The following is a 15,002-nucleotide window of genomic DNA, read 5'->3' as shown; positions in this document are numbered from 1 at the left end:
AGGGGGCTCTGGTGGAAAAAAATAAATTCGATCATCGCCGCTTCCCAACTCGCGCGTTGTCCTAATTGTGTGGTCGAGTGCCTCAATTAGTCGGAATTATGACCTCGATTGTTTCTCGTCGAGCTGCACACCGAGAGGCAGCGACAGCGCCGGTAGCAACAGCGGAGACGCCGGCGGCAGCAACGAGCGCATCAACTTTGCTATTCGCCGGTCGCGCAGCAATAATTACACGGCCCCTCTGGAACGTTTTAAAACGGCTTCCCCTTATATTTTTAGTACGTCAAGATCGAGGGGACACGCGGCCAAACGCCTCGGCGGCGTGTCGAGGATCCAGCAACGTGTGTCTCACGCTTCTAACAAAAACAGTTGCCGAAAGCTATACGCGCGTAACGATCTCTCCAAGAATTACGCGTGTTTCTATCTTTTTATCCATCGACACGATTCCATTTTGCGCCGCGATGGGAGTATAACGTGCAGGGAAAATCTCGCAGTAGTTCCGTGCGCAAAGATCGCGCGATTCAAACGAGACCGATCGTAAAAAAATTTCCCTGGTGTTGAGAATAATGGCAAGCTCTTGAAACAAAGAGGAATTGTTCACGTTCGATTTAGGAGACGAAGCACGAGCAAATGGACGACTCGCAATTATGACTCAACGATTGCGATATTAACCGCAAGTTAGCCGAGAAGCGGCCGCAGCGGCGCTGTACGCGTGCACAAGCACCACGAGCCTTGACATTTATACGTCACGGAGAAACTTCACGTCCTACGTCTATCCCAGTTGTGCGGAAAGCTAGACGGAAAGAAAATTGAGACCAGCTCCGACGTGCTCGGACAACGAGGATATAAACGCGGAAAAACATTTCCGTTGATCTCGGTTGAAAATTCATGTTCCGCAATAAAGGATGACTCATTGGCCTGCGAAGCCTCGACGAGTGTACTTACATAGGGTGTATCATAATGTGTGGGCACCGGTTCAAGGGTAAACTCGGGGCATTCAGATAATAAAAAGAAATGTGGTTAAATTACATGGCATTATATGGCGCGATATATTCTGCCATTTTTGGTATACCTACTTAAGATAACTATCATACTCCTCTATGTAAATTGCACGTGATTTATAACGGTGGTTCGAAAGTGTAATAACGTGTATACTCGTTAAAAACATTGTCAATTGCTTTGGTGCCTATTCATCTAAGCAACTTCTATACATTCTGACACACTTCGTGTATAACCGACTTGAAAGAACATCATAGATATTTCGTGCGCGACGATCGGCAAACTATCAACGATTTCCTATCTACTTCCGTTTCGCAAGAAAGACGTTAGACCAACGGAGATTGAGAGAGAGAGAGAGAGAGAGAGAGAGAGAGAGAGAGAGAGAGAGATGCCTGTTATTTCCGATTCCAATATCCTTTGCGACAAGAAATATCCAATTCCGCGATAAGACGCCGGAAAACGTGCAAACTCGGGCCACCACAAACCGACTGATATTATACAACGATGTATGTGCTATTTGCATAGGTTGGCCGTACCGCGTGTCGCGTGGGATCGCGCCGATCGACCACCAGAAAACGAATCGATTCGTTTGGTACGAGACGTCGCTTTTCAGCCAGACAGATTCGAGGGCGAAGGGTGTTGCCTTTTGTCGTCGATGGTACTCATCATACCTGACACTGCACCGACGACCCTTATTCCAACATTCCCCGAGAGAAAACCGTCGACGAGGTTACACTCAATTACACACTGGCGAAGGTCGATTAAAGTGGACTACGTAGCGATATGCTATATTCGCGGATACACAGATAGAATAAATTATCAAAGCGGATGACATTGACATGTATTTCGTGTAACGCTACGTAGACCGACGGTTATTTCTTATTCATATAACCGCGATAAGTCAATGTCTAACGAAAACAAAAATTGGAGCGCATATTATAAATGCATGTACGTCGGACAATAATATTTCTGTAGTAACGATAGTAATATTTCTATAAGATGCGCTGTCAATGTACTTAACGGAAACAACATGGATTGCATTACGAATTGTCAGGACGCTGTACGAAGGGTAACGTCGATTCGAGAGAACTACACCGATGGGAATATTCGATGAGTATCGAAATCCTTATAGGAAGTATTCGCACGGCCAATTGAATGCAACCGATCCAGCGTCATTTTGGCACTGTGCGAAGAACCCTTCACGCTATATCGACCCTTCAACCTCGAGCCACGATTCCGCCCATGTCGAACTCTCAACCCGGATCACTTACTAGGCCGATCATTACCATACGATACTCTGCCTTTCGAGTATCCTCGATCTAACTTAAACAAACAAAAAAAAAAACAAAAAGAAAAAAAAAAGATACGGCCGGTACTACACGACGTGGTGTGCGCAAATCACTGAAAACTTTCTCACACTAGGCGTCACTGGCACTGAAGAGGCGTCGTTCGCGCGGTGAATCAAACGCCATTTCAAACTGTACCGCACGAAGAATCTCCACGAGTAACTTCACAATATGACAGATCTAACTGCGAGAGAACCTAATCAAGATAACGTTCCATCGACATCTCGGGACTAGCAATGGAGCACCGTTGCGATGCTGCGAGAGTGACAAAACGCACTGCTCTCAAGCGAGGAACACGAACGTTGCCACACACACTACTTGCCTCCGCGATCACCAACGTACAACGTTCTCGCGCGTACGGTAAACCGTGACTCCAGCTCTCTACACTCGCTTCTCCGACTTGCTTCCAGTCAGGAAGAAAACAGACAGACAGGTACAGAAAGAGGGAGAGAAACTCACGTTCACGAATACAGGCGACGGGCACTGACAACGCGCTACGTTGAAACGTGTACGTACAAAGGGGATGGAGCGAGACGGAGAATGCACGAGAAGCACGCGCGCGCGCACTCTACAGGCGCACAGTGTTTCTAACAAGCCGGCATACACGTGCGCCAGGAAATGTGCGTGAGAGAAAGAAAGGAGGCAAGAGGGAAGGAAAACGAACGAGAGAGGGGAATGTGGAGAACACGTTACACAGCCATATGCCAGAAGGAGGCACCAAGTATTAGTGTTTTATATATATGAACGTGTATATAGCGTGTTTGTAACGCGTTTCCTTCGGCTGTTCCCGCTTATCGCGTCTTCTTCACGCCGAGACAAGAGGCGACTTTGACGTGTCACGTTCACCACGTACTTCGATACTCTTCTCGAGGAAGTAGCGCATATTGAAGTGAAAAATCGTGGAAAATCGATCGTGAAACGAAGGGGCGCGCCAATGGCGACGACCGAAACGGCGTGGCAATCCCTCCCTTTGGTTCGCCTATCTCTTTCTTCCTCTTCCCTCGTTCTATCTTCCTTCTTCTTTGTTCATTTCCCTCTCTGTTTATCCACCGACGTTTCCGACCATCTCTCTTCTTCTCCCGCAACCCCTAACTCTTCCCCTCTTTCTCTTTATTTTTTTGCCTGTGCTCCCCACCACGTTACAGACTTTCTTTCTCTCGCTTACGGGCTATCCGTTCTTGTTTCTCATCGCTGTCTCTTCGATCCTCGTTGCTCCACCGATTCTCCGCGCACTGCCTCTCTTATTACGGTCCCTGCTCTGTACCAACGTGTATGGATTTTCAGAGAAGCGAAAATTCGTACAAACCGATCGGCGAACCTGAAGCAACGGCGGAGGAGAATCGGCGTTGACGAGGATTAGGCCCGTATGAATCACGAAACGGCGACGACAGGTCACTGAAAACCGTGCCGACGACCATGAAAATCTCGACCGTGCCCTCTCTTGAGAGAGAGCAAAGCACCGTCCACGGCACAGAGCGATGGTTACTCATGGACGTGGTAAAGAGCAGCTGGAAATCTGCTGGCGAATGGGCTTTCAGGGACGTAAAGTTCGATCTTCGTACCACGTGGCCTGTAACTGTCATTGTCAAAAACGTGATCCGAGTGCCGAGTATTCGGTCGTGATGCGACGATGGCGTCTTTCACCAGTCGATAAGAATCTGTAGCGACGATGCATGATGATATCATTAGAGTACCATCGGCGCTACGATCGTCACATCGATTTTGGAACAGATGTCGCCTCGCTTCGAGATACTTTTCTTTAATAAATAACTGACCTCGCTGCAACATTCAATTAGAGAAAATGTAAAATGGCCATTTAAAATCATTCGATGTATTCTTTCAATGTCAGCTACGTATGCTGAAGGAAATCGCAAAGAATAAAACCAAGTTCCAAGTAATCGGGATCCTGATAATGAATCCGTTGAGTAATTACATATCAGAGCGGCTGCGATAATAGCTGAAACTGGTAAGATATCTCCAATTGGAGAACCAAATGTTTTTGTCTGTTTCAATAACGCTATAGATTTCCTTATGTTGAATTTGTGTGCTCTAAGCATTATAATACCAAAGGTGTGCGAGAGAGAATTTAGAAGGGCAATAGAGAAATAGGGGAACGGAACGGAGCAAAGGAAACATACTTACTTGTCGGTGAATTCATCAGCAACACTACATAGCTGATCGTATTTTAACCAGGGGTAATGGAGTCAGGTCAAAGATCGTATTATAGGTATTGGATAGTTGGGAGGAATGGAGGGAATAACTTCTGCAAATGGTATTCTGCCGTGATTCCTCTAGTGGCGATTGTACATAGAAAGACCGCTACATAGTAAAGTGTTCCAAGTTCCAAGACCTAAAATTCAGCCACGGTGACAGCCACGAGAAAGAGGGACAAAATTGAAGACCGTACGGAAATCAGGGACGTAGTTAGAAATGAATGGACCATCAAGAAAGGCGTATAAAGATACGATCGTCTCCGAAATAACCATGATTTGCATAAACTTTACGAAACGTGGAATTCATGCATACGCTCTGGGAAAAAGCGACTGATGTATGGTGAATTCAAATAATATTAACTGCGTCAGTTACTGAAAGATTGTACGCTATCTTCTGAATGTTACGTTAGCAAGCGTTATCTGCCTCCCGCATAATCATTGCGCTCGACAGATAGAGAAGGCTCAAAGAAAGGCACTGGTTTAGAGTGCATAATTAAATTATTCTATCGTCAACCGAATGGCTATAGAATGTCATAAAATGATGCGTGATGGGACACGCTTTTATTACTTTACGAAGTGTATCTTTTTTACGTGGTAAAGATAAAAAAGTTACGATTTTGGTACGAGGTCTATAAACCACGAACGAGGGTTTATCAAATTCTTATCACCCGGCTGTAAAGCAAAAACTTGATAGCACCTAGTGAAACGCCAATCAAATTTAGCGGCATTCTCGTTTAATTCTGATTAAGAAAGTTCTAGATTTTATTTAATTTCATTTTCTCCTACTCCATTAATGTTTGAAACCTTGAGAATTCACTGTACTACCTTTCCAACATCAGGTATTTTAGATCTCTTTAACATTTATGCGATCGCCGGTAGGAGAACGTTGTTACAGGAATCTTCCTTTTCAAATTTAGCTAAAGTAGATATCTTCGAAATTGCATTTATCGACCGAAGATATAAAGAAACAGCGAATATTCTGTTTTATCGGCAGTTTTAAAGCGCCAAATTATAAACGAAAACGGATGTCGGAGACAACTGTGTAGTTAAATCTCATGTGCTTTTATCAGATATCTAATGACTAGGTAATAATAAACAAATTTTTGATCTTACCTCCTTCGTCAGTCATTACGGAGATGGTGGTCGCAGGGCCATGCCCTTCTGGGTTGAATACTTGCAACGACACTAGATATTGGGTGTATGTTTGAAGATTGCGAATTGTGTGATTCTACAATGAAACAAAACATATGAAATTTATTAAATGAGGAATGACGACGTAACGTTAAGTAAGACAAATATAATAAAGGAGATTCGAACGATTTCTTACGTAACTTACGTCAATGGCTGGATTACGGATATACACTTCTTTTTCTTCCATGTAAGGTTTGTCTCGAGGTTTATACCCGATTCGATAACCAAGGAATTCTCCATGAATGGTATCAGGACTGGGCGCCTTCCACGCTAAATAAATGGACGTGGCAGACGTGTTGTGAGCACTGGTAATTATAGGCTTTCCCGTCGGCACTGAAATAGAAAAAGATGAATAAATCAGAGACGCGTTAACGCGTTTTTACTTCAACATATTGTCGGGATGCTTTCGAAATTGTATCGATATTTTACGGATATCATAAAAACTATCATTTTCCACGGTAGAATGTCTACCGCCGCTCGACGATTTTCATTTAATACATATTTTCATGAATATGCCAGTTTCCCGAATTAGCAAAAATTATTTCTTCCAAAAAAAAAAAAAAAAAAAAAAAAAAAAAAAAAAAAAAAAAAAAAAAAAAAAAAAAAAAAAAAAAAAAAAAAAAAAAAAAAAAAAAAAAAAAAAAAAAAAAAAAAAAAAAAAAAAAAAAAAAAAAAAAAAAAAAAAACAGAAAAAAAGAAACAAAGGATGAAAAAAATTATACGCTACTCTGTTTCGAATTTCCTATTGAATTCCGATAAATAATTAGCATACATTATAAATGCCACGATGATCTCATTACAATTTACACATTTAAGCGCTTTACAATAATTCAACTTATTTATCTATATACTGTTATTGCTAAATTTACAGACCAAAAAAAAAAAATATATATATATATGCCTTGATATCAGGGATTAAAGATTGATATCAAAATATGGTTGAAGTTTTCATATCGTATAAATTACATTCTCGATGAGAAAGAACCGATGTTTCGAATGTACTATCTAGGGATAATAGGGGAACAGTAAGCATCGAAATAGGCGGATCAACACGAGTGCCATCGAAGTTTCATTTCTATCTGATAAAAACATATTTGCAATGATTGTTTGACGATCGACTCGCAATAAATATCGAAACGATCGTATTTATTTTCCACCCTTGGTCGTCGTGGCGGAATAAAATTCGAACAAGCACGTTTAATCGCATTACCCATTATTCCATTCTGTTCTCCCCCATGCTGCTGATCCAGGTACATGCATTCCCCACACCCTTTACACCGTAATATTTTCAACAATTGATAGCTTTCGAGTCGTTTAAAATTCGAGCCCCGCGTAATTTAATACTTTTCGCATAATCGAATTTTACCGACTGATCGAAACGTACCATCGCTGCGTTGGAAAATAATAGTAATTACGGCGAAGAAATACGATACGATCAGACTTATTTCATCTCGTCCCCTCTATTTGTCAGAAGTGTCTTGAAGAATTTATCGATCGATGCCGTTACGGAAGCTACGAATGAAATGGAATAGAATTTCCATGCCATACCAATTTTCTTTTTCTCTCTCTTCCCGCCGGTATATCCAGCACTGCGAGTTTAATATATCCTCCTTAAAATTTTCCTCGTCATACTTTGTACGCTTCCAACTCTCGAGATACTTCATAAGCACATGTTATTTTATTACTTTCCTCTTGGCACTGGCGCAACTTCACTGTACAACGCCACACGCGAATACCAACTTACATACATCCTAACAAGCAAGCAGATACTAGCCAACAGTTACTTGCGGTAAACCGAAGTACAATAGCATTCGAAGGCTGAATCGACTTGACGGATGTCTTCCACGTACTAACATGACTAACGAGCAACTTCCAAGCAAATTTCTCGAAAGAATAGCTACGCTTCTAGAGTCTCGAGAGTCTTAAGACATTTCTCCGGAGAACATGCACGCTTCTACTCGAGAGTCTTAAGACACCTTTTATTTTTAATAAAACCTTATCCTGAACTGTGCATGCGCTTCTTTGGTATAATCTCTTTGTAGAAGAAAATATGAAATTAACACTGCAACTATCAAAGTGATTAGAATGATCATGATTCGCATCATAGAAATTTTATACGTATCATAGCTTTGTAACAATGCATTGTCATTGTCGGTACCGTCTAATGTAACAAGCTTCAAGATCTTTCGTATCTTTTAACGATTGCTCAATTTCCTCCAAATTTTGAAGCAGGTACGGTAACTATCCTAAGAATTTGAAGCGACGAAGTACATCCGCCCCGTGCCTTTGCCTTTATACTCTGACTTCTCTAACTTCTGCCAAAAAGTGCGAGAACGTAAATTAAATAACTTGATTAAGAAAACTTTTTTAACTTGTGGGTCGCCCGTTTTACACCTCCTTAACTTAACTTACGAAAACGCGGCTCTTAACCCTATCTAAGGTCCCATTCGACGCGAGTCCACGTCTTTCGTGAAACTCCGCGTTATCGCGTGCCAATATTCACGGATGAAAAGTTGTGCAAGTTCCGTTCTGCTTCTTGGAGAACAAGAGATTGTCATGGAAATAATTTCAAGATGTTTAATGCGCGTCACGCATCGTTCGACAAAGTCGGTGCAAACTTCCGACGACTCGTTAATGCTCGTGCAAAAGCGTTCTCACTGCGAAACGACGATAACCACCGGGGAAATGAAGGATCCGCGTGCGGGTGAACGCGCGTATACGAAAGTCGCCGGGTAATTATTGCATCGCCACCGAAACTGCGAACGGACATTTTGGTGAATAATTGCCGGTGACAACGATTAGTCGGCTGGTTGACGGAGAAATTGCACGGACGAATCACGATACCCGCTTATTGTTTCGCGAATTCAGGGAAATTTGTGTCAGTCGGGAAAATTGTGGAATATTATGGGTCAGATTAACTGGACGCGTCGGAAATTTGATGGATGACATTGAGCACTTTGATTGCTAATTGCTCGTACAGCGGTAGAAGATTGTGTTAAATGATTCGGATAATAAGAAGCAAGAGGGATACAGATAAAATAAAATATGTCTGTTATAGAATTAGCTGAATCGAAAATATGATGGATAATGAGCGATAATTGTTAATCGTTCTTACAGTGATGATCTACAAATTTTATTCAGTGATTTAAATAATAAGAAAATATATTTGTTAGCAGCATTAACTGAACGAATGAGAAGCATGATTGATAAAATTAATCGTTAGTCGTTTCACAAGATCATATTAAATAATTCAAGTAACAAAGGAAAAGATAGATGAGAATAAAATAGAATGTATTTATCATGGAGATTAATTAGACGTATCGGAAACACGGTGGAGGTTGAGGAATAATTGTTAATCATTTCCATAATGGTACGAGGTTTCGTTAAACGACTCTAGTAATAATAAGGAAGTAAAATAAACAGTATTTGAAGATAAAATAAAATATATTTATCATGGGTAATTGCGAGCGTATAGAGGTAATCGACGAATAGTCTACATTTCGCCGGTGAATTAATTACTGGAGCATTCAACGGCGGAACCTCGCGTTCAAATGCTCAGTAATTCTCGATTAATTTCCAGCACTTAACTTTGGATTCCGGGCGAACCTTTTAAAGCGCGGTCGTCTTACTTTCTATTTACACGCAAACCCCACGAAATGACCCAGTAATTTTTCCGGTTAGCCTCGCTACTATCTGTTTTTATTTCGATGTTCCTCTTTCGCGTAATTATTCATAAGTCTCTGGACAATGTTCCGTTTCACCGTCTATAATAATAATAATTGCATAGTCGTCAACTTTCACTCGCGGTGTTATTTTTTAACGAGTTTCCCTTCGTTTCTATTATTTTCCTCGTACAATTAACATTTTCAACGATCCAGAGATATATTAACAACGAGACAGACGTCTCCCATCGTTAAACGCTGCTCGCGTGTTAAATATCTCTCGAAGTCGAATAAAATTCAATTGCGATCGCGACGGTAAACGCGCGAGAGGTAATTTCTGAAAAAAATTTATCGCGAATACGAAAAGAGCCACTTTTAATAACAGTAATTTACTTTATATATCGTGACTGTATATTTTCGAGTTTACTACCTCTCCACTATCTTTTGTTATACGATCCACGTTTTATTTTTATTCAACCGCCACTGTGGTGCCTGTGCCGGTAGTCAATTAACAAAACAACCACTATTATTAACGCGTAGCTGAAGACATTGTCGTGGGTCAGGTATTATGACGGATACGTGGATGGCGATAAGTCTTTCACGCGATTCCGGCCAGCCACTCTGCCGAGGTAATTCAGCCCTGTAATAAATGTGAGCTAGCCGCGTTTTTTTACCGTCGCTAAATCTGCGCTAAGTTATTATGATCCTGGGCCGGGACCACGTTTATGACGGCTATGTTTGCCCCAACGTCTCCGCGATAAAAGCACGCAACATCGGTTCCTTTCTTTTTTCCTCGACTCTTCCTCCCTCCCTCCCTCCCTCCCTCCCTCCCTCCCTCCCTCCCACTCTCTTTATCCATGCAACTTTCTTCGATCGCCGAATAGAACGAATCCCGTACACTGGAAAAATAGGAAAGGAGAAAACTAATTCAATATCCGGCACGATCGTAAAGAGCAGCGCTACGGTCGCGAGCGGTTCTATAAACTAAATAGAGACGGCGGTTGCCGCGATATTCTCGCAATAAAAACCGCCGCCACTTCGCGAATTATATCTTCCCAGCGCGACGTAAAAGTGAAAAAAATGCCGATGAAGAAGACGTGGATGTCGGTAAAGGGGTGTGAGACGACAGTGGACTGAGTGGTAGAAATTTCCACGACCCCTTATCAGCTCCGAAGGGAAATAAAAGCGTGGCTCGCGACGCTCCGCCACCGTATCTCTCCGGCGTCGGTGTTAAAGTTCATAACTCAAGCTGATTACCGACTCGCGGACCCGAGGATGTTACCGGAATTAGCTAGCACAACCACGCAACGAATTCTCCAATTTTCGCGCGCACCACCGTACCGTGCCCCGAATGAACTTACCCCGATCCGCACAGGACCGGGGGCGTATATACCCCGACACGGCTGTCCCGATGGCTAATTGGTGGCTCTGTTACGCCATATATTTATGGGGGACAGGCGAACGACCTCCGGAAACAGGAACGAGAGTCGGTATACGTAGGTATTGGTTCGGGGCTAAAGTGGTAGGAGAAGTTTCGTTGGTGCCCTATTGATCTGGGTGAGACAGAGAGCAGAGAGGCAGTGCGAGGGTGGCTAGAAAGAGAGACGGAGACAGAGAAAGGGCAGCGTTTCATTTAAGCCACCCGTGGATTCCTGTACACCACCAGCGACGTGGCATCGCACTCTCGCTATTGCCTGCCTTGTCCATATATACGGTATAACATATACAGACACGCATACACCGGCCAATTAGTATCGCGAATTAGAATATGCTGGCAATAAATTCCGCCCACGAACCCTATGTTGGCGCATTATCTGCTAATCGTGTGCGCGTCGATTCAATTTCATTTGCTTCGTTCTGGAGAACGGTCATGGCGGAGAACGGTTAAAATATAGAGAAACAGTTTAGAAACGGGACTAAGGGGTGGAAGTAATTTGGTGGAGTTCGTTCTCTGCAATGTGGGTCAAAGTTACAATAAAGTAGAGTAGCTCCTGTAAAGTGTCTTAGATACGGCAAGCACCTAATTCAGATATTTATCGCCGAAGAATCGAAAATACAGTTTTGCATGACGCTTGATGCTACTTGCACGCCAAGTTAAATGGACAAGGGGTACAAAGAGGCAGAGAGATAGAGATAGAGAGGGAGAGAGAGAGAGAAAGATGGAAAAAAGAGAAAGTTTCGTAGCATCTCATTAACAACTGCAAAGAGGTAGAACGTTTACCGGCTGTAAAATTAATTATTCTCTGAAGGCATATCTATTTGCGCGGAGAGATTGGAGTTCGCTCCGGGATGCAAAGATCAAAGAAGCTTCCGGTAAACTCGTAGAAATGTTATTAAAAAAAGAAACAGGTAAACATAAATACAGTTCTTAAGGGAAACTAGGTTGAATAACGAGCCGCGTGATAAGATGCCAACATTAACGTCGGCCGGTACAGCGCTGCGCTGATTTCGACGCCGCTTTCATTCGAGTCGACTCGCGTTTCATCATCCCTTTCGATCTCTCTGTTTATTAGCCTTTATCGCTCATCGACGCTCACGTGTCTCGTATTGACGGTATTAAATACACGGTCTTCTATTAATTACCCGTTTATTACCCCGATAACTGTCATTATCTCGTTATCGCAACACAATTATTGCCATCTAGCCTAGGTACTTCGCCTATCCGTTGATGTATGGATGGTAATATATCTATGTTTGCAAAATAAAATGTAAACTCGACTGTATACTAGACATTCCTCGTTGATGTGCTATCGTTTTACTAATCCTCTATCGACCATCGTGCGGTTCAGCCATCAACGTATTTTCGAAATTAATTTTCCTGTATAACATTTCCACGTTTACGTACAATATTCGACAGTTCGACACGACGAACAATCGTCATTTTCTGCCTCCAGGCTTACAAATAATTGCTTTACGTCCAATGTCCTCCGACTAATTAATTATTAATCAGTTTAATTATTCAGGAATATGTACCTATTCCGGTAATGTTATACCTATCAAGGACACATCGAAGTACTCTAATATTTGATAGTCGAATCTCATTAGGTGAATGATAGCGCGCCTATATCGTATCTATTTATATCTACATATCTATTTATTAAAATTCATATCTAAAACTTCATATCGACACAATGTCAGCTGCTTTTTCGCAGTTCGACGTCAAAGATTTCTCCTTGGATCGGGCGTTTCTGAAAAATTCATTCGTCTCATCGCGAGAAAAACATGCTGTCACGATTGACGTATTACTCGTCGCTCGCCATCGAGCAAAGGTTTGTCATCCTGTTTCAAACGCGTGTTCACCTCTACTTGGAAAGACTTCATCGATCTTCAGATAGGATGTCACATCGTTCGTAGTTCGTAGTGATTTGAGCAAGCGAAACAACCAATCGAATTACGGTTTTGAATTACTCCTACGAACTATGTTTGGCTGAATGTACGGATCCAAGGAGCTTGAATTATGATACGAAGCAATTGAACCAAGTTTCTTTTACGAAACATAAGCCAATCACGAAAGTCCACATACATTTCATTCAAGTCTGAAATATGATCGTAAAAACGCTGACCGTACGAATTTTCTTGATGGATTAAAGCACGCGTTGTTAAAGATAACATTGTTAAATTAGTTGTTAAACGCAATTGTTAAATTGAAAATAAATCATAAACACTAAGCCATCAATCATTTGTATGAGTTAAACGTTTTAGAAATACATTGGAAATAATTATATTGATATGTAAAGCATAAATAATCCTGTGATAAATTGCATTTTCACTTTTTTTTTAGTATGCCATCGTATACGATTTCTCCAATCGAAGAGTCTAACAAACCTGACCGATCTGACATGGACACGTATCCACAACGAAGTGACGAGGAAAATAACTTCATCGGCTCTGGCTATTTACTATCCGACTAGAATTTTGTGAACACGGAATTTTCCTTTTTTAACGTCGAAATTTTCGCTGCGTCAATGTTTTGCTCGATCGCGCAATGTTATTTTTAACTATTCCAGTGAAAACGGCGCTTAAACGTCGCTTCCGGTCGCGAGTATCGGAAAAACACACAGCAGGAGAAGCACAGCGAAAAACAAAAACCGGACCTAGGGTATACAATATCACGAAACGAATATAATGGCGTTCGATTTAACAACTCGTAACGTTTCTGTTCGTTTCTTTCTTTTTTTCTTAATCGCCAATCCTCGTTTCTAGGATGATGGCTTTGTTAATATGATGCTCACGCATGGATTCATATTGGCGTCGACTCATGTTCTCTGGTATTTAAATCAGTTATTGACACGAATCCGCGTGATCGCCTATGCGGGCTAGCCTTGATTACCAGATAATTATTCCTTCCTCACGTGCTACCATAATGAACGTGCCTCTGGCTGTGTACGCCAGTTTATGTATTTAATAGCACCGATTTCGCGTGCCTCTCCCTATTCCGCTTCAGGCAATAGTTCGCGACGCGACTCCCGTGTTTCGATTCGATTCGATTCGATGAAGCATCAAAAACATCGCCGGCTAGATTTCGATGCCTGGTGTCCATTTTCGCCCGTATTTGTCAGGTCGGTGAACACATCGCGATTTTTTCCATCGAGCTTAATGCGTGTCCCGTGGCCTGATTTTAATTGATTTCGGACATTTGATGATCGGTTTTAACGCGCACTGATCTGCTTTCGTTACAGGATTAACGTTCGAGTGCTATTGAAATGACAATTTTTTAAAGTATTTCTGCAGTGGATGAAAATCGCGTGAGAAAAATATGATAAGCCCATTTCCGTTGATTTTCTGATTTTTCTGCAACTCTGCGTAACTCTACTGTAATGTTATTTGTATTTTTAGATGTTCAGGAAGCTGATAAAATACACGTTTAATATCAAAAAACGAACGATGAGATAATTTGAACATAGAAATTGGTTAACAATGTATCGAAAATTGCTTTTCTACGAATAATGGGAATTGTGTCGTATCGTGTTTTTGTCATCTGTGATTTTTATATATTTTGACTGAGGGTTGATTTTTATGACGTGGAAGTAGAAAAAAAAGTATTCTTACGAGATTCAATTAATTAATTATCGTCGCTTGTTGATCTTTGTAATCCATCTGTATAGAAATATCCGATGGATCGTAGAACGTTTTATAGCATGCAGAAATTAATAGGTATGCAGAACTAGTCTTGGTCGTTAATCTGTTTTAGTAAACCGGTTTATTAAACGTGCGGTTATTGCTTCGTTAATTAAGCTATTTGAACAGCGAGCATATTACCAATACCGGTATATTGACATTCTAACGTAGATATGTCTCGTATCAGGCGTTAATTCGATGCAATATGTGAAAAGCAAAAATGTGTTGCATTTTGTCATGAAAGACGCATTTTGCGTTACAATTACGCGGTGAATTTCAATATTACAATATAATTTAGTATACTATTAAAATACTGTATACAGAAGCAAGATCGTTTACTTTCTTAAAAAATATTTAATTAAACAATGTGTAACTACCATAAAAGTAATTTGAAGTTAATATTTTATATAATCTCTTCTTTTTCTTTGTTGAATACATAATTGTTTTATAAGCTCATTTCATACTTCCTACCATTC

At 41.3% G+C, this 15,002-nt stretch overlaps 1 protein-coding gene across 4 annotated transcripts in view; it reads right to left on the bottom strand.

Annotated features, from left to right (window-relative positions):
* LOC122577542 (tyrosine-protein phosphatase 99A-like) overlaps positions 1 to 15,002 on the bottom strand; it is a 427,764-nt gene that overhangs the window by 20,327 nt on the left and 392,435 nt on the right. For 3 of the 4 annotated variants that reach the window (XM_043748870.1, XM_043748879.1, XM_043748881.1), the window contains exons 5-6: positions 5,883 to 6,079; positions 5,669 to 5,783 (exon numbers count right to left, since the gene is read on the bottom strand). In XM_043748870.1, the coding sequence (XP_043604805.1) occupies positions 5,669 to 5,783; positions 5,883 to 6,079 (312 nt within the window). The remainder of the gene's footprint in view (positions 1 to 5,668; positions 5,784 to 5,882; positions 6,080 to 15,002) is intronic. The other variant, XM_043748873.1, reaches the window with a different exon arrangement.

This window comes from Bombus pyrosoma, linkage group LG2 (assembly GCF_014825855.1).
Source record: "Bombus pyrosoma isolate SC7728 linkage group LG2, ASM1482585v1, whole genome shotgun sequence".
In the NCBI taxonomy this organism is placed as follows: Eukaryota; Metazoa; Arthropoda; class Insecta; order Hymenoptera; family Apidae; genus Bombus; species Bombus pyrosoma.
The sequence above is the reverse complement of the archived record's forward strand: the minus strand, read 5'-3'. Positions and strand labels throughout refer to the sequence as shown.